This window comes from Sus scrofa, chromosome 17 (genome assembly GCF_000003025.6).
Source record: "Sus scrofa isolate TJ Tabasco breed Duroc chromosome 17, Sscrofa11.1, whole genome shotgun sequence".
Classification (NCBI taxonomy): domain Eukaryota; kingdom Metazoa; phylum Chordata; class Mammalia; order Artiodactyla; family Suidae; genus Sus; species Sus scrofa.
This window is the reverse complement of record NC_010459.5, coordinates 17,591,749-17,616,377: the sequence shown is the minus strand read 5'-3', so window position 1 is coordinate 17,616,377 and position 24,629 is coordinate 17,591,749. Positions and strand designations below refer to the sequence as shown.

The window sequence follows — 24,629 nt, the reverse complement described above, 5'->3', positions numbered from 1 at the left end:
GTTTTAACTCAAGTGAATACATGGTCTTCCTTTGAGATTTCCCTGGTTCTTCCGTTCAATGGCCATTGGTATTAGGCAGCCATTCTACCCTTATAAGCAACTGTTCCCTCTTCTAAAAATGGGGACTGTATGTCTGTCCTGGTTAAGGCTCAGTTATCCAGGGTATCCAATAAAAGTGCCTGGTAAACACCAAAGCTGTGTAGAAATGAAAGAGTCTATCTCCTAAAAGGGAAACTTTTGCTTCCTACCTTATTGAGTGCTTTAAAATTCAGGGATGGTGAGAAACTATTGTTTCTATAAATTGGTATTTTGCTACATCATTATTTGAGGAGGAATAGGATCTAAAATGACCCTAAACCTCATCTTTGATTTTAGCACCAAGGTCATGAACAGTGGATAAAGTGTCAAGCTCCCATCATGGAAAATTTAAATGACACCAAGGCCCTACTGAGTTTAAACACTATCATTTTTGAGAGCACCACCTTAGATTTTATTTTTGCTGCTGGATTACCTTACTGGTGAAATTCACACCAGATCACAGGATGTTTTTTTCTTTTCAAATAATCAAATTCCACTGAAGATGCCCATGGAGCCATACATTGAATTAGGAAATAAACTATTTTAGTAAAATTTCAGCTACTTATAAGAGCATCAGTCAAATAATTTAAAAAGTAGGCCCTTGGAGTTCTTTTCATAGCTCAGTTGAAATGAATCTGAGTAGCATCCATGAGGACACAGGTTCGATCCCTGGCCTCGCTCAGTGAGTTAAGGATCAGGTGTTGCTGAGAGCTTGTGGTATAGGTCGCAGATGCAGCTCGGATCCCGTGTTGCTGTGGCTGTGGCATAGGTCAGGAGCTACAGCTCCAATGTGCCGCCTAACCTGGGAACCTCCATAGGCCACAAGTGCGGCCCTAAAAACACACACAAAAAAATTAAAAAAATAAAAAAGTAAAAAGTAGCTCTCTCAGAATAAAAGAAATTTCATTCTTCTCAACATCAAAAGGACGTAAGGACCATGCACACACCTTCACTTGTGTGATGCACACACAGATGGCAGATGGCCAGCAGCTAGTGCACAAACTCATCAAATAGATCCCACATGTATAAACCTGACTTATTGAAGAACAAGCTCTGGTAATACCCAGTGATTTAAAGGGAGAAATTTTGATATTTGATTCAATAAGAAATTCAATTCAGAGGACTCTTATTTCAGGTAAAGGTCTTATATTCTGTGCTCAGTCATCCAAGTCCTTGCTGTGGAAGACAGATGAGTAAGAACTAGTCCTTGTTAAAGATTACTGGAAAGTCAGTTTTGTTGAGGTAGTGCTATGTGCTGTGGTGTAGACCCTTCCTACTCAAGGTGTGGACCATGGAACAGCATTATCCCATCACCTGGGCTTGAAAGAGATGCTGAGCCTCAGGCCCTCACCAGACCTGCTGAATCAGGATCAGCATGTTATCACGATGCCCTGGTCTGCACATGAAACTTCTGGAAGTGATAGAACATGAGTTCTAGAGCCAGAAGGACTGAGTTTCAATCCCACCTCTGCTCCTTAGTAGTTGTTTGACTGCTAGTGCCTAAGTTTCCTCCTCTGTTAAATGGGAATAAGAGCAATATTAGGACACATGGATGTTTTTTGACTTCTCTGTGTTAATACATTAAAGGCTCAGAATAGTGCCAGGTACATAGTAGGCACTCAACAAAAATGTTTCTGCACATGTAAATGCTAAAAAACAAGTCATGTGTAAATACTGCACTTGAACATTAATGATAGCACTTCATATTTTGTAGTCAATATACTGGATATTTACTCTCTTTAGAGGTATTCTTTTAAAATAGAAAATAAAAGCATTACTTATGTCTCAGTTGTCTTTATAACTATATTAAACTATCAGGACTGTGAAACAGTTTTTTAATTAGGAATTTTTGCAAAGAAAAAAATATAAAACACACTAGGAGGATATGTAACAAAAATATTAACACTATCTGCAAAATTACTGAGAGGCCTTCTGTTTTCCTTCTTTATTATGTTTTTGTGCAACATTTATTTAGAGAAATAACCTATAAATATTATAAAGCCTTGTTATGATTCAGAGTAGGCAACTTTTACTAACCCGTGATCCTGAATTATGACTTTAAAAGAGACAAATTAAGTCCAGCAACTCAAATCTTGGTTATTCCTTAACTTCCAACATATATGTTTGGGAGTTTATATATATTTGGAATTATATATATTTAGAATTTTATGTAAACTAATATAAATAATTTTTTTCACATGATTGGAAATAAATGTCTGTTTAAAGCTGGGGGAATGTTCAACTTTCCTACTTATTTGGTTTGCAAATTACTCCATGAGGATAGTTTATTAGACTATCACAATTCTGGGAATATTTTGCAGACCAATGAAGTCTTTCATTTTCCAATAGAAATGACCTTTACAACTACCAAGTTAAAAGGATTATACTAAAAAAGTCTTTGTTGCTAAAATAGTGTCTCCAGTGCCTGCCATGTCCTAGATAGAATTTTCTTTTGAGAAAACCACAACTACTTATTTTCAGTGGCCTCATTCAAAAAAACTTATATTATCACAAGACAAGATAAAGGTCACATTGGTGTTCAGAGGTGTGAAATGACTTTTCTCTCCCAGCATTACATGGTAAGGGCAAGTGATTTTTTTCTTGAGCTTCAAAAATGAGGTCAGTTAAGGGTTTAGACATTGCAAAGGAAAAAAACTGTATTTTCTCTGTTGGACTATATGGAATCTTTGTGATTCAATGACTCTAATATTATGTCTAAAACTGAAAATATTCGAATGTTCTTTATATTTAACCAAAATTGTACATTTACTAATAATCCTTATAACCATCATTTTTATTTACTTATTTTAAAATTATTATTAATATTTTTTTTTGTCTTTTTGCCTTTTCTAGGCCGCTCCTGTGGCATATGGAAATTCCCAAGCTAGGAGTCTGTTTAATTGGAGCTGTAGCCACCGGCCTACGCCAGAGCCACAGCAACACGGGATCCAAGCCACATCTGCGACCTACACCACAGCTCATAACAATGTTGGATCCTTAACCCACTGAGCAAGGCCAGGGATCGAACCCGCAACCTCATGGTTCCCAGTCAGATTTGTTAACCACTGAGCCACGATGGGAACTCATAACCATCATATTTAGAGGGGAAACAAAAATAATGTTGACCTGAATTTCTACTTCTGTATTTTTATATCTATTAGTGTTAGATATAACACTGTTTTATAAATAGGTTCATTTGGGGGGGGGTAAAGTCAGACAGAGAAAGCAAATATCATGTGATATTACTCATATTTTGAATTCAAATAGCTTTTTGATTTGTCATGAAAGGACAGTGATGTAAAATACATGCACACGGTGAAGTGACTGACCACAGGGACTTGCTGTATAGCACAGGGAACTCTACCCAATATTCTATGATAATCTATATCGGAAAATAATCCGAAAAAAGAATGGATATGTGTATATGTAAAAAAAGGGGGGTCATTAAATAAACTACGTACTACAACAAAAATCTACAATCTCAAAGACCTTAGGTCTCCTACTCCTCAGAGTAACATCTTTTGCAATCGTTAGAAAAATGGTCTCTCTGAGGAACCATCAACAAAAATTTTTCACTACAATATTTTTCCCTCTGTTGCTGTACTATAGAAGCTGAAATTGATGGTATTTTGAAATGTTCTCTTCAAGTGAGTTCTTGCTCTTCAGAGACCCTAACACACAAGTAGAAGTTGATAACAAAAACAGTATTGTTTCATAATGGTGTTGAAACATGTAATTTTACCTGAAAGTGCTTTCTTTGAACTGTATTTTAGAAAATAAAATACATCCAGTTATTAAAAGGCTTCCTGTTTCCTAATTAGAGAATGCTTAATAGTAATTTATTTATAGCTATCTATTTTGAAATGTGTTATTAGTAAGCTAAAGCCAGTAGAAAAAAAGACTTTCTGAGCTTAGAAACCCACTGATTTGTAAGGAGAGTCTTTAATTTCATATTGGTGTTTATATGAGTAAAACAAGAGATTCATTGAATTCTCTCATCTGCATCTTTTCAGAGGCTATTGGAAAGGAGAAAACAGTATTGTCTCTGAAGAGACACTGGAATTAAAGAGGTAACTACTGTCAAACATTTAAATTCTAGTGTCCAAGCAAAACATTCAGAATTTAATTCTAATACAGCAGCTTCTTAGCATTGTGGGGTTCCCTATTATAGCAATGGGACATAGAATTCTTTATTGAAAGGAGGCACTCAGCAGAGTGAAGCAAGAAAAGCAGGGTAAGACAGGAAAAGAGAACAAACTGAAACACAGTTTCAGCTGGAGTCTAGCCTTAGCCTGACCCCATGGTAGGCATGGAAGCTTGAACTGCATCACAGAAGTTGCCCAGACACCTGAGCTGTTATTCTCCTGTATCTTAGAGTTGCTGGACATTGGTCATCCCCCTTCTGAGAAGAGCCAGTCAGATGCCTCCGAACAAGGTAGTTCCTTTCTATCAGCTCAGGCCAGTCCTCTGGAGAAGTCTGCAGCCATGAGCCATATGCAGCACCCCCTCTGGTAGCAGCACCCCCACAGCAGCCCTGCAAAGGAGATCTGGGCTAACCACCATCAGCATCTGCTTAGAACATGTACAGACACCTTGGACTTCATGACCCTGTACCAGTCAAGCAGTGAGTGCTTAGACCAACCTCTCAAAATCCAAGCAGGAGGCCTAAGTGTTTTTTAGTGTTTCTTTTTTCCCCTCTACAGATGCTAAGCATAAATGCTAAAGGCACAAAAAACTTTGGAAGTAAAGTCATGTCTACCATTAGGCACGATTTTCTGGCAGTGTAAAATTTCCTTATAACCCTGTTTACTGCGTGCAACAAAAAGCATTATTTACGGAACTTTCTAGTCTAATATCACAGAGGAAGATAGGCCTATTGGTTCCATAGGATATGATGCCTGAAGTGTAAATAAGAGCCTGGAAAATGTTACTCTTATGTTAACTATTTTTCTCCTTCATTTTCTTTGTGTTCGGTAACTCAACATCTTATATCAAAAATTTCTCTAATTCCATACAAGAAAATCATCATAGATGTGTTCAAAAACATATTTACATGATGTTCACTGAAGATCTGTTTAAAATAGTGAAGCTTTCAAAATATTCAATAACAGGAGATTGGAAAAATAAATTATAGTATAGCTATAAGATGGAAGATGAAGTTATGATGAAGTTATTAAAAGTCACGTTGTAGGAGCTCCGGTTGAGGTGCAGTGGTTAACAAGTCCGACTAGAAACCATGAGGTTGCGGGTTCAATCCCTGGCCTTGCTTAGTGGGTTGGGGATCTGGCGTTGCCACGAGCTGTGGTGTAGGCTTGGATCCCTTGTTGCTGCGCTCTGGTGTAGGCTGATGGCTGCAGCTCCGATTAGACAGACTCCTAGCCTGGGAATCTCCATGTGCCGTGGGAGCAGCCCCAGAGAAGGCAAAAAGACAAAAAAAAATAAAAACTCATGTTGTAGAAGAATATTTTATGACATGGAAAAATCTGCGTTAAATAAAAATAAAAGGCTGAAATACAAATTATAAATATTATTCAATTTTATGAAAAGAAATAATTATGCATTAAAAGACTAGCTACATATATACCCCATATTTACAGTGTTATCTCTGGGCGGCTTGGATGTTTGGATTATAGGTAATATATTTGTGATTTTCTTTTCTAATTTTTATTTAAAATTTTTTTCTATGATAAACCTAGGTTTCTTTATTCTTTTAGAATAAGAAAATAATTATTTAATAAATAGTATCCAGTTTAATGGACTTCCTTTTGGTCGTAGTGACCTAAACAATTTTCAAAGTTTTTTTCTATACTGATAATTTTCAATGTTTCTAATCTTTTCCCTTGAATACATCCTCTGAATATTCAAGCGAAATATGAAAATAGCTAGTTTCTATCACTATTTATAATATTGCTATCATGTCCAATAATCATTGAATTATATTTCACTCTCCTTAGAGGCGCTATACTTTCAAACTTCGCTTTTAATATTTTAGATCCTTCTTTATTCCTTGCATTGTAACATCTAATTTAGAATACTAAACCACTTATTGTGAGACTATGTATTATAATACACAAATATACAGAAATAATAGTAAATACTTTATGGCTCAGGTATTGTATTAAGTATTAACATGGTAAGTAAGGATGTGCTATAAGACATTACAATAGCACTTTGAAAATCCTGCTCTTTAAGATCAAGGAAAATACCAAATGACTTGATGATCACCTTTCTTTCTAAGTGACTTATTCACCTTTCATCAACATGAACTGATCTAGAAACTTTCACCTGAGACAGCAAGATGTGTACTGTTTAATGTGGGTCACAGAATAAGATGCTGGTGGTGGTCCCAGACTGCCAAAAGAGAAGCAAAACTGAAAAATTCAGGATATCATCCAGATGTTTTCTAAGGTGATGCTGAATTCCATCAAAGTGGTTTTCCAATGTGCTCTTTTCCTCTCCTGGGGTGTGTGTGTGATGCTATATAGGCAAAGCCAGCCACAAGATGTGGAAATCAAGGTTAATACCATGCATAAGATTAGAACACCCTTTCACCTCTTTCTTGACTTCTTCTTCATCTTCCAGTGTCAGTGCAGCCAGTTGCTTAGCTCTCTGCTCCATCAGATTCACATATCGGATTGGATTTGACAAAGCTTCAATCACATCTAAATGGGGAAAAAAAACATTTTAGATCCAAGGTCCTGTAGATGCTGATGATCCACCATCTATCAATCCACCCACCCACCCATCCATCCATGGATTCATTCACTGTCCATTTACTGATTCACTATCCATCCCCATTCTTCCAGCTACTCATACGACTATCTACTTATCCATCCAACATTTTGGAAAGGACAAGAGTCAGGACCCTTTGCTGAAACCTCTGGAAGAGAGAACGCAAAGGACACACTGGACAAGTTCCAGCTCAGGATGCTTCGATAATCCAAATTTGCAAATTTTTTAGTTTCTTTTTGAGGGTTTCATCCATTCCAGCAATGACCGATACACCTAACTTATTTGGCCTAAATGGTGTTTCATGATGGAGACGTTTCACATAAAAAGGCTGCTTTCCAGATTCTTGAAACAATCCAATGATTTGGCAATCTGGTCTCATTTGCGCATGATACTGTCTAGCTGGAGGGAGTTATGGCTGCCATCTTTGGATGGGGCATGTGTTCCAAGATTGCCAGAGTCTCCACCACTCCCCAGTATCTTGCACTCAGGCCACTTGGCACAGCAATATTAATGACTCTTGGTTAACATCATGATAATTTCTCTAAATTTAAGATTTACCCATAGAAAAGATCAGGGTTCTAAAACTGGCCAAGGGCAAATTCATTGCACAGATCTAGATAGACTGTGTAGTATCAGGTAGCATTGGTTAGAAAGTACTGGGCCCATGAGAATAATACAACCAATGGATAAATATGCTCAATATTTTATAGGAACTTATGGTAAACAAATTATTCACAAATTTTTGATCAACTTTAATCATGCATACAAAAATAGAAGTAATTCTGAGGCAATTATCTCTGCCTTTGGTCCAGTTTTCTTTCACTTTGCCACAAAAAAATGGATAATCCCAGGTGGAAATATCTTTTTTTAAAAAAAGCTGTAATACTTTTCTAGTTTTTCTCTTTCTTTTTTTCTTTTCTTCCTTCCTTCCCTTCTTTGTTTCTTTTCTTTTTCTTTCTTTTTTTTTGTTTTAGGGCGCCACCTGTGGCATATAGAAGTTCACAGGCTAGGGGTCAAAGTGGAACTGCAGCTGCAGGCCTACACCACAGCTTCAGCCACGCCTGGATCTGAGCCACCACATCTGCAACATACACCACAGCTTGAGGTGACGCTGGATCCTTAACCCACTGAACGAGGCCAGGGATCGAGCCTGCATCCTCATGCATGCTATATCGTGTTCTTAACCCGCTGAGCCACAACAGGAACTCTGGAAATATCTTTTTGAGTTAGATTGTTTACCTGCATATGTATCTGGAACATAGTCCTTCACCTCTATGTAGACAAAGACAGCTGGCAGCATCAGAGGCTGGTTCCTCTCATTCCTCAGACAGATGTAGTGGTAACCTGAAGGGTGATATGATACTGTACATATCATATTTTCTTCACAATGTAAATTATACCACGGGAACATTTATTCAATGGGAGTGTTTGTTTTAGGTGACTTTGGATGACAAACAGCTCACTTCTTTCTCTTTTTAATCATCTAATTTTCAGGGATAAGGTATTTTTCTCACCAGAGAGGAAAACAATGTTTTGTTTGTTTGTTTTTTGTCTTTTTGCCTTTCCTAGGGCCGATCCCACGGCATATGGAGGTTCCCAGGCTAGGGGTCTAATCGGAGCTACAAGCGCCGGCCTATGCCACAACCACAGCAACTCAGGATCCGAGCTGAGTCTGCGACCTACACCACAGCTCACAGCAACGCTGGATCCTTAACCCATTGAGCAAGGCCAGGGGTGGAACTTGCAACCTCATGGTTCCTAGTCGGATTCGTTAACCACTGAGCCAGGACAGGAACTCCAGGAAAACAATGTTGATTCTGATTTTTGTTTTATTTTATTTTTTTTTGCTTTCCACCATGCTTATTTCCACAAGAGAGATTTTGAAACCATATGTCATAGACTGAATGAATGAATATTCAAATCTGTCTCTTTTATATGATTTCTTGACTTGAGACTTAGTCTGCTTTGGACAATGAGATGTTAATGAGGTCGTACAAGCCAAGGCTTAAATGCACTTGCAGAAACAGGTGTGCCCTTATGCATTCCACTAGGCTTCCACGAGACCACTCCTCTTTCAGCCAGAGCCCCTGAATGAGTACCAGGGACAAACAGCTCGATGCACAGCCTAAAGCATAGCTACATGGCTTTGCCAAACATGGCCACCACTCAGGCCTGTGAGCATCAAGATAAAACACTTGGTAGAAGCCTTTGAGTTTGTAGACAGTCTGTTGAGTTGACCAATGCACCACAGCACATCACAAAAACAGAAAACTGCCAGATTTAAATAAATAATCATATAGTCCTCTTTTATATAACAAAACACCAAAGCAGCAGATAGCTTCCTAAATCATTCATTAATAATCATGGAAGGCAGTGATGATTTCCTTTACAGCTTTTACCAAACGTTTCTCACCACACTCTCCATACCTGGTCGAATTGCCTGTACTGGCAAAATCCGATGGCCAATAAATTTGCCTCCTTCTTCATAAACTGCTATCCTCAAACAGGCCAGAGAAGGAAGAACCACCTATAGCACACAAAAGATACACATGGTTCAAGAAGGAGCAACTCCGAGAAAGACCTAGAAAGGTATTGTTCCAACAGGTCTTACTTTTCCATATCTGAGCAGAAGTTTCTACTGAGCTAATAGATAAAAAGTTAAGCTGTTGCTCTATCATTTGAATTTTCAAAAAGAGAAGGACTAAGATATACTTCCTCTGCATTTATCACCTTGTCCTAATAAATTTGTTCACAGATTTTCTTTTGACATGAATAGTCTCAATGTGGAAATGACGAAAGTTCTATATTTATGAACAAAGAGTTAGTGGCATTATTACTGTTTGAGCATTTACTATCATATTTTCAATGCAAATTGCTTTCATACTTGAGAACTTTAAAAGCAAAGGCAAAAATTTTAAAATAGCTTTCAAGAATAGATTTCAAAATGAGATTTGCTTTGGAGTCCATGCTGTGGTGCAGTGGGTTAATGATCCAGCTCGTCTCTGTGGAAGTGCTGGTTCAATCCCTGGCCCCAGCGCAGTGGGTCAAGGATCTTGCGTTGCCACAGCAGCTGCAGTGCAGATCACAAGTGAGGCTCAGATTTGATCCCTGGCCCATGAACTTCCATATAGCAAGGGTACAGCTGGGAGGAAAAAAATGAGAGTGCTTTATATATCTGTAAATGCCCAAATTAGCAACACGCAATTACTCAACTTTTCCCTCAATGTAAAACATATGGAGTATACAGCTATATCTCATGTCAAGAACATGATACCAATTTTATCATTAAATATTTATTTCTTTGATAACATATTTTCAATATCTAAGACATTTTCTAAACGTTTTCAGTGTATTAGGGAGTATTTATAATAACTCCACGAAGTTGACAGCATGTTAAATCCAATTAAGGTATGATTAAAAAAAAAGTTGGAGCACAGAGACTTTACCATAGATATTCTCTTTGCAGAAGAATGCCTCTGTAGAAGTTTTGGCTAGATAAAAGCAAGAGGGCATGGTAAAAAAGTCCACTCTACCTTCTTTCTTTTTTTTTAGGGCCACACCCACAGCATATGGAGGTTCCCAGGCTAGGGGTTGAATTGGAGTTGTAGCTGCTGGCCTACACCACAGCCACAGCAATGCAGGATCCGAGCCACATCTGCAATCTACACCACAGCTCATGGCAACGCTGGATCCTTAACCCGCTGACCGAGGCCAGGGATCAAACCTGCATCCTCATGGATCCTAGTTGGGTTTGTTAACCAAGCCACGATGGGAACTCCGTCTGGCATAGACCTTAGAGTGCCAGAATGGGCTTGTGAGTTCCAGTGGTGTCCTATCAAATAGATTGATGAGAACATTGAGGCTTAGTGTCGTTAATGCAGTTAGGGACTCTGCTTTAGTCACAATCCTAAGCATACATCTTTTATAAAAAATTTTTTATTGAAGCATAGTTGATTTACAATGTTGTGCCAATTCCTTGTTAACCACTGAGCCATGACAGGAACTCCCCACTCTACTTGCTACTGGATTTGCCATCTTCCTTTGTGTGTGATGCATGTTTGCAAAAGATCTGCTTTTTGGTCAAAGCAAAGGGAAAGCCCAGTCAAATGTAAAAGGTTCTAACTCTCTCAGAATCCAGACAAGATAGAAAGACCAACACCAGTGGCTGGAAATTCTAGGTAGTTGAATTAACTTTCTTTTTTAAGAAGTATGGACTTCCTTTCTCTCAGCAACCATATTATTCCCTACATTCCACTCTACTTCATTTAAATTACAGTGATGATATATCATTTATCACTTGTATTATGAAAGGCTATGAGTTAAATTTATGTTATTGTGGTCTTCAAAATGAAGTATCCTAGAATTAATTGATTCACAATACAATCATGAAAAATCCAAACAAGTGATTCACAGAAATCTTAGGTAGTTTTTAAGATAATTTTGGAAATGCTATTGCATTAGTAATGTGTAAATTCCAAAATGAAGCAACAAATAATTCCTCATTTCATTTTTTCCTCCCCAACATAGAATACCTAGAAGATGCAGTAACATCTCATGTGAAGGACAAGAGACCAACCTTTTTGAACACAATGGGTTCTTCTTCCCAGACAGGATTTACAGCATTTCCTTGTGATGTCTTGGTCTTAAATGCCTTCCTCCTTGTGTCCACAGGCAAACCAAACATATCCACTTCCACGTAAGTCCCGACTTTCTTATCAGAGAGAAACTGACCTGAAATAATCTAGAAAGTAATAAAAAAGGAATTCTTGATAAATGAATAACAGTGATATAAGAGAATACTTTAAGGAGGTACAAGAGGTGATGGTAAATGTTGAACCATAATCAAAATAAAACAGAAACAAGAAGACAATTATGATTTCTTTGTTGGGTAAAGAATTGGTTGGGGGAGTTCCCGTCGTGGCGCAGTGGTTAACGAATCCGACTAGGAACCATGAGGTTGCGGGTTCGGTCCCTGCCCTTGCTCAGTGGGTTAACGATCCGGCGTTGCCGTGAGCTATGGTGTAGGTTGCAGACGCGGCTCGGATCCCGCGTTGCTGTGGCTCTGGCGTAGGCCGCAGCTACAGCTCCGATTCAACCCCTAGCCTGGGAACCTCCATATGCCGCGGGAGCGGCCCAAGAAATACCAACAACAACAATAACAAAAAAGACAAAAAGACAAAAAAAAAAAAAAAAAAAAAAAGAAGAAGAATTGGTTGGGGAATATTGAAAATGCTGAAGTTGGAGGTCAATTAACAAGACAGAGTTGTATAGGATGAAATAAATGAACAAGTGTTGAAAGTCTGATGAGATTACACCTTTTGTATTTAAGAGATATATCTATTAAGTGATAGAGATTGATCTTTAGAGCCAACCGAATATAAAGGTTTTCCTAATACTTAAAAATAATAAATTATTACTTTATCGTGATTGTAGATGAAACTAAAGGGTCATTTAAGAGTACCAACTTAAAACAGAGCATAACAGAAAGTTCAGCATTTAAAAAATATTTTCTTGTTCATAAAATGCAACTAATAAGAGTGGTGATAATATCACACTATTCTCTCAAAGTTGTCACACTTTAAATAAAAAGCCATGGTGATGATCAAAAAAAAAAGCCAAAAACAAACACCAACTTTAAACCATTAAACCCAGTTTATCATCACTCCTAACCCCACCTGATTAACCATCCACACAATGGTGGAGATCCTTTGCCTAACTATAAAATTAATTACTATTGTGGAGTTAAATGAGGTTTAGAATCACATATTTATAAAATGTCTCCCACATATGCCTATTTTCCTAACCCAATTTTTAGACTCTGAGGGGTTTTACAATATGTGTGAAACTCCCAAGTAATGTGAGTCACACTGGTTATTCAGAAGCATCAAAGAGGTGAACTTAAACACTATTGTTTATGGAATGGATGGTCAAGGGGGAATGTTGTACAGCACAGGGAACTCTACTCAATATTCTGTGATGACCTAGATGGGAAAAGAATCTGAAAAAGGATGGATATGTATAGAGGTATAACTGAATCACTATGCTGTACAGCAGAAATCAACACAACATTGTAGAATAGCCATACTTCAATTAAACCTAAAAAAATGAAAACAATCAAATAACTAAAAATGAAAAAAAAAAGCATATTATACAGAACAGACTTGTGGTTGCCAAGGGGGAGGGAGGAGGGAGAAGGATGGACTGGGAGGTTGGGGTTAGTAGGTGCAAATTATTATATTTAGAATAGATAGACAACGAGGTCCTACCGTACAGCACAGGGAACTATATCCAATCTCCTGGGTTAGAATATGATGGAAAAGAATGTAAAAAAGAATGGATATGTATGTATAACTGAGTCACTTTGCTGTACAGTAGAAATTGGCACAACATTGTAAATCAACTATACTTCAATAAAAAATTTTTAAAAATAGATGTATGCTTAGGAGTGTGACTAAAGCAGAGTCCTTAACTACGTTAACGACACTAAGCCTCAATGTTCTCATCGATCTATTTGACGGGACACCACTGGAACTCACAAGCCCATTCTGGCACTCTAAGGTCTATGTCAGACGGAGTTTTCATCTCAGCTCGGCAGTTAACAAACCCAACTAGGATCCATGAGGATGCAGGTTCGATCCCTGGCCTCGGTCAGCGGGTTAAGGATCCAGGGTTGCTGTGGCTGTGGTGTAGGCTAGCAGCTGTAGCTCCAATTTGACCCCTAACCTGGGAACCTCCATATGCCGCAGGTGTGGCCCTAAAAAGCAATCCGTCAATAAACCATAAAGTCTATGTCAGGAGATTGAAGCAAAGGTGGTGCTGAGCGGATGTGAGCTGCAGCTTGGCTCTAGCTGTCCTACTGAAGGCAGGACTCAGCTGCAGCTTGGCCTGTCCGCTCAGAGGACACTGATGTCTCCAGAACACTGTCTCCATTCTGCACTAGATGGCCGTTTACACCTGTCTGGGATTGAGCTGTTTCTGCTCAGTTTCTCTCTGTTTATAATGGTTTACATTGTCAGGGTAGAACTTTTAAGACAAAGCAAATAAGCAAGCAAACATGTAAAACAAGATGAACTGACAAACAAGGACAAAATATTATTTTGTGAAAATATTGTTTTTTCAAAATGTTATGATTTGACCCCACTATAACTACAATTGACAAGGATTCTAAAAATAACATTTTATCAGTGTGCCACTTTTAAGAGTTTATCTTAATCAGACTTGAGAGGAATTTAACATCCTTTGCAGAAACCAATTTCCTAAACTAAATATAATTTTAAAGCTTTGATTCTGCCAACTCTACTCTTGAGATAAATGGTGTGAAGTAATTTCAAATGATATCATTGTGAGACACTTCATTGGAATCTTATTTTTACTCTTTGGTATAAAGTGATAAAAATTTTAAAGCAAAAGTGGGCCCAACAAGCTTAAGGTAGAATATAAGTTAGTAAAATTGTTACAGAGCATTATTTCACATTATTTTTCAAATGCTTTTGATTTAGGGTCAATTGGAAAATGACATTTATGTCTGATTTTAAAAAATTTCTTAGTGCTGCAGTTATCCAGTTAAACAGAAAAGAAATGCAACTTAAAAAAGTGAATGAAATCTAGCTACAACAACCAAAGGCTACGGGATTCATCGAAAAAGCTCTTTATACAAGTTATTTCCCATTCATAGTATTAAAATATTTTCTCAAAGCTAAAAAAAAAAAATGTATCTGCTCAAACATCAATTTCAAAGCCTGCAGAAAACATTTGGAATTAATTTTTTAGGGTCACATGTATGTTTACTGACACAATTCTTGCATTTACGATCATTACTCTGTGTTACAAATCCCTGAATACTCTCATAGAGATTCAAAAGCCATACTTCATTAACTTGAGAGCTTTTATTCAATATTTAACAATTTATTGAGAGAATACTTTTTTCTCTAATTTTTCTCAGTGTGGCTATTTTTTCTAGGCCTAATGGGGTCAAAAAAAAGACCAGAAGATTTCTCCAATATAAGTCACTAATTTTCATGGTAAATTTCACCATGGGAATCTTTATATCAAAAGAAATTATACTAGCCACAGTGGACTACCCACTTGTTTTACTGATTTGGGGTATGATATTTTTATCCTACTAAAGAGTGGGGCTTAGTCCACTTATTTCCTGCATGTAGCTTTTGAAACTTCTAAGTTGGATTCAATCTTTAAAAAAAAAATGTACGAAGGAAGTGAAGACTTTGCTGGCAACTAAATTCTTTTTCTTTTTAAATTTTTTTAAAATTCAAGTATAGCTGATTTATGAGGCACCATATTTATAATTTACATATATACTTCTATATATATAAATTCATTTATACATACATGCAAATATAGAGAGATTCAGTTATAAGTGTGTGAGTGTGTATATATATGGAATATTTTTTAAGATTCTTTTACTTTATAGGTTATTACATAATATTGAGTATAGTTTCCTGTGCTACAGTAGGTCCTTGTTGGTTATCAGCAACTAAATTCTTAATGCCTAAACTACTTTAGACAAAACAGGTGATGTTGAAGACATCACCCTTTCCTGGGTGCAGTTGTGTGATGGGGTGTACGCACCTTAACAGACAAAGTGTTGGCCACTATCCCGTCCACGATGCCTTCGGTGAATGGATCAAAGCTCTTGTCAGGCCTCCTCATGAACTCCGGCTTCAGTCTGTAGCCACTCTTCCCGTTGTATTCATACATCCCCATATTTATTTGCATAGCCAGGTCTGAATATCAAGAACACAAACCTTACTGTGACTGTATTTCTACTCAGAGCAAGAAAGTAAGATTGTATTACAGTCCACTTTTGTTCCCCCTTTAAAAAGAAATGTTTCATCTTTGTAGAAACTTAGGAAACACAGACAAGAAATAAATTGGAAAAAAAAAAGAAAAAAAATTGAACTGTCTTCTCCAAATGTAGAGGTAAACCACTGCCAACAGGTTGGTGTGTATTCTGTTTTTATACTTAAAGTATATTTTAGACATGCAGTATGTCCATTTCTTTAAATATCTGTCTGCTTTAATTTTATTAATTGCATAAAATACTTTGAATATAAATATCAGACTACATGGATTATATCGTCCCCCTCTTTGCACACATTCATGTCTCATCCAAGTTTTCATCATTACATATAATGTTTTGATGAATAATGTTGTGGTGGTCTTTGAAGCCATCATTAATGATGGAGTGAGATTTCTAGGTCAAAAAAATGGGCATATGGAAAAGTTCTTTCTTTTCCCCTCCTGCATGTGCAGCATGGAAAAGTTCCTGGCCAGGGACTGAACTCTTGAGCTACAGCAGTGACAACACTGGATCCTTAACCACGAGTCCACCAGGGAACAAAATGGAAAAGCTTTTTAGTAATTCTTACTAAAATGCCCATCAGAAAGGTTAAACCACTTTACACCTCCAAGCCATGTTTTTGAGGGTGGACTTCTTTACACCTCACCAACAGCGAATGCTCTAATGCTTCTTTTGTTAATTCATAGGAAAAAAAGATTTCCTTTCGAAAATTATCATTTCTTTGACTACTTACCACCAATATCTAATCACACATTGACTCGTTTCTAAGGACAAAGATTATTGGTCAAAGTTTGGCTAAGGTTCCATCAATATATGAAATAAATGTCTACATTAATTGCAATTGCTAGAGTTAAACAAAAAATTATTTTAAAGGCATAAGGAACCTGGGAAGCTGTCAATTTGCTCCAGATTATGTGATTCATACCTCATCTCTATTGAGGTGGACAATAAAGAGGTGGTAGCAGATTTATTTTAAAGTTCTGCCTAACATCATTTTTAGAGCAGGGAAGATATGTCTCAAATCACAGCCAGCATCTATTCTATTGGCATCACAATGTGAAATTCCCGTTAGTGTCAGGATGAAAAAGAAATGCCCACTCTTAATACTATTCTTTAATATTGTTTTAGAACAGAAGGTCCAAGGTACTAAGAAAGGGGGAAAAGTAGATGTGATTAAATTATTGCAATTGTGTATCTGAAATGGCATCTGCTGGCAAAATAGGCTATTATGAGTTTAGAAAGATGATCACGTATAAAATAAATATACAAATATCAATATCCAGAAATAATCTGTGAAAAATACAGTGTTTGAAAAGCCTTTCATCTAAAGAAACTAGACCTCTAATGAAGAGGAGTGCGTTTTTTTGAGAAACTTAATATCATAATTTTTAAAGTGAAAAGAAAAATATTCTTTCTGTGACTTAAAAGAAAACTAAAAGTTGAAGTTCCTTGTTGGCTTAGTGGGTTAAGGACCTGGAATCACTGCTGTGGCTCTGGTTACTGCTCTGGTAAGGGTTTGATCCCTGGCCCAGGAATTTTTGCATGCTGAGCATGTGGCCAAAAATGAAAAAAAAGAAAAAAAAAAAAAAACACCTAAAAACTGACCTTTTGATGTCAGTTTTCTTCAGATGAATTTCTAAATTTAATGTGATTGTAATCAAAACCTTATTTGTCTTTCCAGTGGGGGAAAGGGGAACATAATAACAATTAAACTAATATGAATTTAATGTGATTTTAATCAAAATCTCATTTTCTTTTCGGGGGGGGAGATAATAACAAACTAAATTCACTTGGACGGAGAATCCCACTGGCAGTGGTGAGGAAAGAAGAACTTAATAGCCTTAATAGCTATGAAGGAGAATTTGGATTTCCTGGTATGAAACCACATCATTAAACATTATATAATAACAATGAGTTATTGGCTCCAGGAAGATGAAAAATTTATTAATGCAGAAGAATATCAGTGGAAAAAAATGGACCCAAAATAACAGCTAAAAAGGCCATATCTAAAAAGTTATACTTTCAGTTCAGTGTAAATAAGATTTGATCTGGGAGTTCCTGTTGTGACTCAGGGGGTGAAGAACCCGAGCCCACCTGGCCTCACTCAGTGGGTTGAAGATCCAGCATTGCTGCAAGTTGCAGTGTAGGTCACAGATGCGGCTCCAATGTGGTAGTTCTGTGACTGTGGTGTAGGCTGGTAGCCGCAGCTCCAATTCGACCCCTAGCCTGGGAACTTCCATTTGCTGTGGGTGCGGCCCTTGAAAAAAAAGAAAAAAAAAAAAGGTTTGATCTCTTACTGAGATTATACATGAAAATTAAATTTGGCTAAAAAGGTTAAATTACATATAAAAAAAAACTATGAAAGAAGTAAGGGTAAATACGGAACTGATCCTTGGTTGTGGAGCTTGTAGTCATGAAAAATAAACCAAGACTCCATAAAATAAAGCATTAATCAATCTGATCTCATCTGTTTCACAAAATAAGACAGCAGGACTTTAAGATAAAAGTGCTGCTATAATGCCACTGACTTTGATGATAGACAGGGAGTCTTGAGGAGAATTAGCTTGTAGTGACACTAGTGAGAACATTTTGGAAGAGGAACAGCAAGAAAACCATCACAAGAAACTTTTGCCCTTATCAGGAACACTTGAGGCTTTTTATGGAACTGCAACAGAAGACTTTTTGTCACCCTCCTTAACACCACACCCAGCCATCCCAGAACAAAAAGAAGCTCTGTCAGGAATATCAGAAGGAACAAAAGAGGGTTTCGAAGTTCAAAACTGCCAGATTGCCTAGAAAAACTAGGGCCTGCCTAGGACATGGGAGGTTGACATCCTAAAACCTAGTTTTGCAATTGTTTAGAATATATACAGCAAAATACATTACATGTAATTTGAAATAAGGCATCCTGAAGTAATTTGGTAGCAAGTTCTCTTATCAGGGGTATTTAAAAGGGTCAAAGTAAGTATCTAAATACTTTAGTATTTGGCTTGTTTTGTTAATTCTCTGAATATTGTCAACACTCTAAGTTTGCTTTATGATGCAGTGGCAGCATTTTGGGTTATTTTTCAAAGAATACTATGCACATACACTGTTTTTGTGTTTCGAACTAAGTACAAGCAGTTTTGCACCAGCTGTGATGTTGTGCGTACAAGATGGACCATTTCAAAGAAACTTTAAAAATTTCAAATAGAGTCAACAATTATATTACTTGCTTTAGCATTTTAAAGGCACTTAAAAAAAAAAAACCTACTTCTTGTAGGTTTTACAGCTAGGTGGCTGTTTAAAAAAATCTCTTCCCCTTTGACTGTCATTCTGTAATCTCTAAAGCAGAAAGCTACATGTACCCAAGGGAAAGTTTCTTTGATTAGAAGAATGGTATTTTGTAAAACTTTTTAAGTAAAAATTTTTATGAAAAATAAATTAATAAATAAATACACAAATAAATAAATAAAAGTGCTGCTATAAATTTATAGGAAAATTGACAAGTCTTGAATAGACAATTCATAAAAGGAGAAATGTAAACATAAAAACACATACTTAAAATGTTCAACCTCAACAATAACTAAAGAAGTGAAATGCATAAGAGTGAAATCATATTTTATCTGAATTATTATTATTATTAAATGATAATACTTAACCAAGATCTCAAGTGAGAGGGAAAAACTTATACATTGCTGATGGAGGAGAAATCTAGTGTAACCTTTCTGATGGACAATTTGGCATTATACACAAAGGTTCTAAAAACTTCCATATCATTTAACAGAGTAATTCTATTTTTAGGAACTTTTCCAAAAGGACATTAGGAGACATTAGGAGATAGATTTGACCATTTATATTCAAGACTGTTCTCAGGATATTATTTATAGCAGAAAAAAATGCCCTAATGTTCAGTGATAGGAAATGGGTTTTAGTGAGTTGTGAGATGTATTTAATATACAGCTATTAAAATTCATGTTTCTGTATAATTTAAATATAATTTAAATTAGGTATATATATTTAAACAGGTATATATATTTAAACAAGGTGTTCAGTGAAAAAGTATGTATATATATATATATAGCCAAAAAAACCTTACAGATGACAAAACCAAAAATGAACAATGTTGAATCTCTGAGTAGTAACATTACTGGCTGTTTTATGCTTTTCTTTACATTAAAAACATTTTTTAACATTTTCTATAATAAATACATATTACTTTAAGTAGTAAAGTATACAATTTAAAAAATTTATATGTATAGTTTTTTTTGAAAATAATGCAAAATAAGTAGAAATAAAGACTTGCTTATAAACTATTGAAAATAATTTCTCAATTTTCAAAATACACTTTTTTTGCAATGATATTTCCTTCCTAAAATATAGGCTTTGGTTTGTTTTTTCAATTAAGTCTAGCAGTTTTTCTCTCTTTGGGAATGGTTTTCAGACACTTGGAAATGTGGCTTTAGAACACAATGGAAATGAGCATTAATTGTGCTACTTACCCACTGTTTGGAAATTCAGTGCAACCATTTGGCAGCCTGCGTTCCAGAAGAGCTGAGGCATATAGTTGGATGAATCCACACGTGTTCCTTTTGGATATATCCTGCTAAGCTGCATTTTGTTATATCTGGACCATCATGTTAAGTAGTGAATCCAATTAAGAACTAGCCAATACTATTAACTGAGCAGCTGCCTCCCATCTTTCTTCACTGGGGAAATGAATTAAAGATGGATGATCTCATTGGGCTGGTGGGTCAAATAATTAAAAAAGAAAACTTTCCGAACAAACAAAATGAACGGGCTTTTATAATATAAATGTGGCATCACTTTTGCACAGCCTTGTGAGTGAAAACAAATGAAGTTGCAAAAGTGGTTGAGTCAATGTGATTTTGTGCAGATTATTAAGGACTGACTTAGCGATTGAGGGAGCATGAGGAAGTTCGAGCATGTCAAATCATGTGAGAGGATGATATTTTGTTTGGCAGAAGCAGATGATATGAACTGTATGGCTATTTTTGAAATGCTCTCTGCTCATTTTCTTAACCTTCTCTGGGAATGCTATTTGCCAAGACTGTGGTACTCTTTATGATTGATAACGAGGTATATATAGCACAGAAGGTTTTGACCTTGTCTTGTATTTTGGTTCTACCACCATGAGTTTTCCATCCTGAGAACCTTTTCATTATCAAACGATGCAATGTCTTTAAAACACTACTGACTCTTTCTATTACCATGTTTGGTAGAGGTGAGCTCTGGTTCTGAGCTTGGCAGAGGAGTTAGGCCAAGTAGAGTTTGAATCTCCTAATTCTGGAACTTGCTAGCTGTATGATCTCTTTTCGGTTAGTTCCCTTTTCAGTGCCTCAGTTTCCTCATCTATAAAAGAGGTTAAACAACTCCTACAGTATAGGGCTATTTTGAGGATTAGTGAGAGAAGATATATAACAAAAGGCCTATCACATAGCTAGTACTTAATGAACACTAATGATCATGATACATTATTTTGTTTATGGAGTTTACCCTTGTTTCCTCTCCTATTGTTGATGAGTTTTTTTTTTTTTTGTCTTTTGTCTTTTTGTTGTTGTTGTTGTTGTTGCTATTTCTTGGGCCGCTCCCGCGGCATATGGAGGTTCCCAGGCTAGGGGTTGAATCGGAGCTGTAGCCACCGGCCTACGCCAGAGCCACAGCAACACGGGATCCGAGCCGCGTCTGCAACCTACACCACAGCTCACGGCAACACCGCATCGTTAACCCACTGAGCAAGGGCAGGGACCGAACCCGCAACCTCATGGTTCCTAGTCGGATTCGTTAACCACTGCGCCACGACAGGAACTCCTGTTGATGAGTTTTAAAGGTGACTTTTTTTGTTTTGTTTTGTTTTGTTTTGTTTTGTTTTTTGTCTTTTTGCCTTTTCTAGGGCCACTCTCGTGGCATATGGAGATTCCCAGGCTAGGGGTTGAATCGGAGCTGTAGCCACCAGCCTACGCCAGAGCCACAGCAACGCGGGATCCGAGCCGCGTCTGCAACCTACACCACAGCTCACACAACGCCGGATCCTCGACCCACTAAGCAAGGCCAGGGATCGAACCTGCAACCTCATGGTTCCTAGTTGGATTCGTTAACCACTGCGCCATGATGGGAACTCCTAAAGGTGACTTTTGAATTCTAGGACTTTCATGAAGTTGGGCTGTTTAGGGAATTTAATATTAATTTTATGAAAAAAATTAAAGATTTGTGTCATTTTATTTTGATTCGGGGGTAAAATAATTTTTTTGTTGGCAGGAGTAATATATGTTTATATTCTTATTATCATCCCAACTATTTTTCAATTGGCTATCACATATAAGGATGTGAAACACTGAAAAGGAGTATACATTATATACACATAACTTTATACATATTGTATTTTACATATGTATAAAATACCCACACATGTTTTACATAAGTTGTCCTTAACCCAAACAGAAAGCCAAAAAACTGGTATCATCATTTCTGTCCTACAGGTCAGAAAAGTCAGCAGGATTAAGCAAATAGCCAAAGGAAAAAGAGCTTGATGGGGTGAAGGTGCACTTGAAATCTGGGCTTCCTTTGCTCCAAGGCCAGTTCTCTTTTCTACATGCCAGACTGGCCCACTCATCATTGCATATGAAACTTGAAACTATTTATCATTCCCAGGTGACAGACTTAAGCCATTTCATGCCCCTTTCTCCTTATTAAAAGGCAAAAAATAAACCAAGAGTGCATGACTTCACTCGTGTTGATTCAGCAGACATTCGTCAAATCAAGGATACTCTACAAATTCCACCGGAGACTTTGTAAGTTGCTCAAGTCCTTTGGTTTCCACGAAGGAAGACATTTCAAAGCTTCTGTTTCTTTCTGCGTTGACGACAACAAAAGAAAAGGTGAGGAGGAGTAAAATTCATTATTATAAATGATAGCCTGCAAGAAGTAGAAAAATGTTCCTGGAAGCTGAGGGCAAAGACTCCTCAGATAATTTGTATCTTCAACGCTGTTTTCTATGAACTATTTACCTGTAACAAAAGCTGAGTTTTCTAATATTTGTTACCTGGGTCAAATATGCTTACGGTTATACAAGTTAGGGACATGGTAGCCTTAGGGTAGGAAAATGAATTTTAGATGTGAATCCATTTATTAAATGAATTTTATAATTTTAGGTTGTATTTTATATTAATATAACATATAAAACAGTTTTATATTATTAGTGTGTGGCCATGAAAGCTATTTTGTCAAAAGAGCAGGGACATTTTGGGAATCTTTGGCTTAAATCCATTGAGATTGGTTTCTCGAAGCCACTGCTGAGGACTAACAATACAGATCAGTGTATATTCCCACTAGTTGCTGACTCTTTCTCATACCCTTGTTGTCATCACTTCAAGTTTGTAGAGACCCTTCTGGTTCTCAGAAGTAACGTGACATTAGAATTTTGTTCTTTTAAAGCAGAAGGGTGCTTGGACATTTTCCAGCCTGATGGCCTCATTTTGAGATTAGATGACGGGGGCATTAGATTCCCGTAGAGAGGAATGTACTAGAGGTCTTGATATTCTTAGACCCAGAGCAACATGTTGAAAGTGAAAGCCAAGCTTCCAATGAGAGTGAGAAACAAAGTTTAAAAAGACTGAGGATCACACAGCTTCTTGGTCCTCTTCCCAACCAGAAATCACTGTTACAACCTGACAAGACATGCCATCCCTGGGCTGTTATGGCATTGAATTAACCTGATGTAAATCCCGAGGCCACTTGGATCCCACGTTCCATCATTAAGGCCTCTTTTTCCTCCCTGTGTATTTCCAGAGTCTTCCTTTATCCGCCTCTTTACCCTCCCCAGTTTAATCAACTCTAAAGAAAATCCTTTACTTCTGCTTTGGTCCATCAACTTTCATAAGACTACTTTAAGCCTGTTAATTAGAATTAAGTCAACTTAAAAATAAATAAATAAATAAGCCAGTTTAATAGGTTCTTTGCAAAACATGTGCAGTGCTCTTTTTTCAAAAAGTGATAAAAGGAAGTGACATGCAAGAAGGAAAGTACTTGCTTGCTAATCCTTGGCTGGTACGGTCATTACCAGATTCCTAAGAGTCTAACTAGATCAGCTGCTTCTCAGCTTGGCTACTTGTCTAGGAACTTTTGACTCATGAATCAGGAACACTCATTTTATAGCCAAAGAAAGTTACAGTCATATAAAAATCACTATTTAAGGATATTTCGCATTGAAAGGCTCATAGTAAGAAGCACCAGTAATTATAACATCAAAGTGTTGAAATCTTTTATGCATGAACCTTTTTGGAAGCTAAATTCTTTGTTGTAGAGATCTAGATACCATAGGTTATTAAGTATCTTTGGGCAAAATTATATGATGCTACATAAGGGTGTTATGCAGAGGCTGAGACTTTGATATATCTATAAAACTCTCCATTGTAAAAGGCTGCTGTGTTTAAGTGAAAATTCAGCTTTTATGAGCATATGTTATAAAAGTAGCTAAAATGCCGCAAGGATTCTCTTAACCTGATAGCACTTTACAGTTCATGTAAATATAAAGAGCAATTTCATAAAAGGACTCTTTTCTCTAGGTGGAGAAAAGCTTATATATATATATGTATTATATATATTTGTGTATATATTGTATGTATCTTTATGTATATTATATATCTATTAATGTATTTTTTGAATACAGAATGGATGGGGAGTTGGAGGAAAGGAAAACACCAACTGATGTGAAGTTAATGATATATTCTGCTAAGTATATAAAGCACAGGCTGGACAAACGGAATGTGGGTGAATTGGTTTATTTAGTTCTATTTCTAGTTATCAGGGCTGATCATGTCTCTGGCTGCTTCCTTTCTAGGGGATGGCTAGATATTTTATTTCAACATTGTAACTTACATAATTGATGGAGTGTTCTGTGCAGTCACAAATGAAAAACATCTAAAACCCTCAATTAGCTGTACTCCGGTCTAATATCTTTTAGATAACCATGTACGGCTTGCAGCCCTATTAAGAATTT

General features: G+C 36.8%; 1 protein-coding gene across 4 annotated transcripts in view; it reads right to left on the bottom strand.

Annotated features, from left to right (window-relative positions):
* The window catches only part of PLCB1 (phospholipase C beta 1), a 738,118-nt gene that overhangs the window by 128,937 nt on the left and 584,552 nt on the right, over positions 1-24,629 (bottom strand). For all 4 annotated transcript variants that reach the window (XM_021077401.1, XM_021077400.1, XM_021077402.1 and 1 more), the window contains 7 exons: positions 22,399-22,483; positions 20,113-20,237; positions 15,400-15,554; positions 11,387-11,551; positions 9,238-9,337; positions 8,050-8,154; positions 6,631-6,740 (listed from right to left, as the gene is read on the bottom strand). In XM_021077401.1, the coding sequence (XP_020933060.1) occupies positions 6,631-6,740; positions 8,050-8,154; positions 9,238-9,337; positions 11,387-11,551; positions 15,400-15,554; positions 20,113-20,237; positions 22,399-22,483 (845 nt within the window). The remainder of the gene's footprint in view (positions 1-6,630; positions 6,741-8,049; positions 8,155-9,237; positions 9,338-11,386; positions 11,552-15,399; positions 15,555-20,112; positions 20,238-22,398; positions 22,484-24,629) is intronic.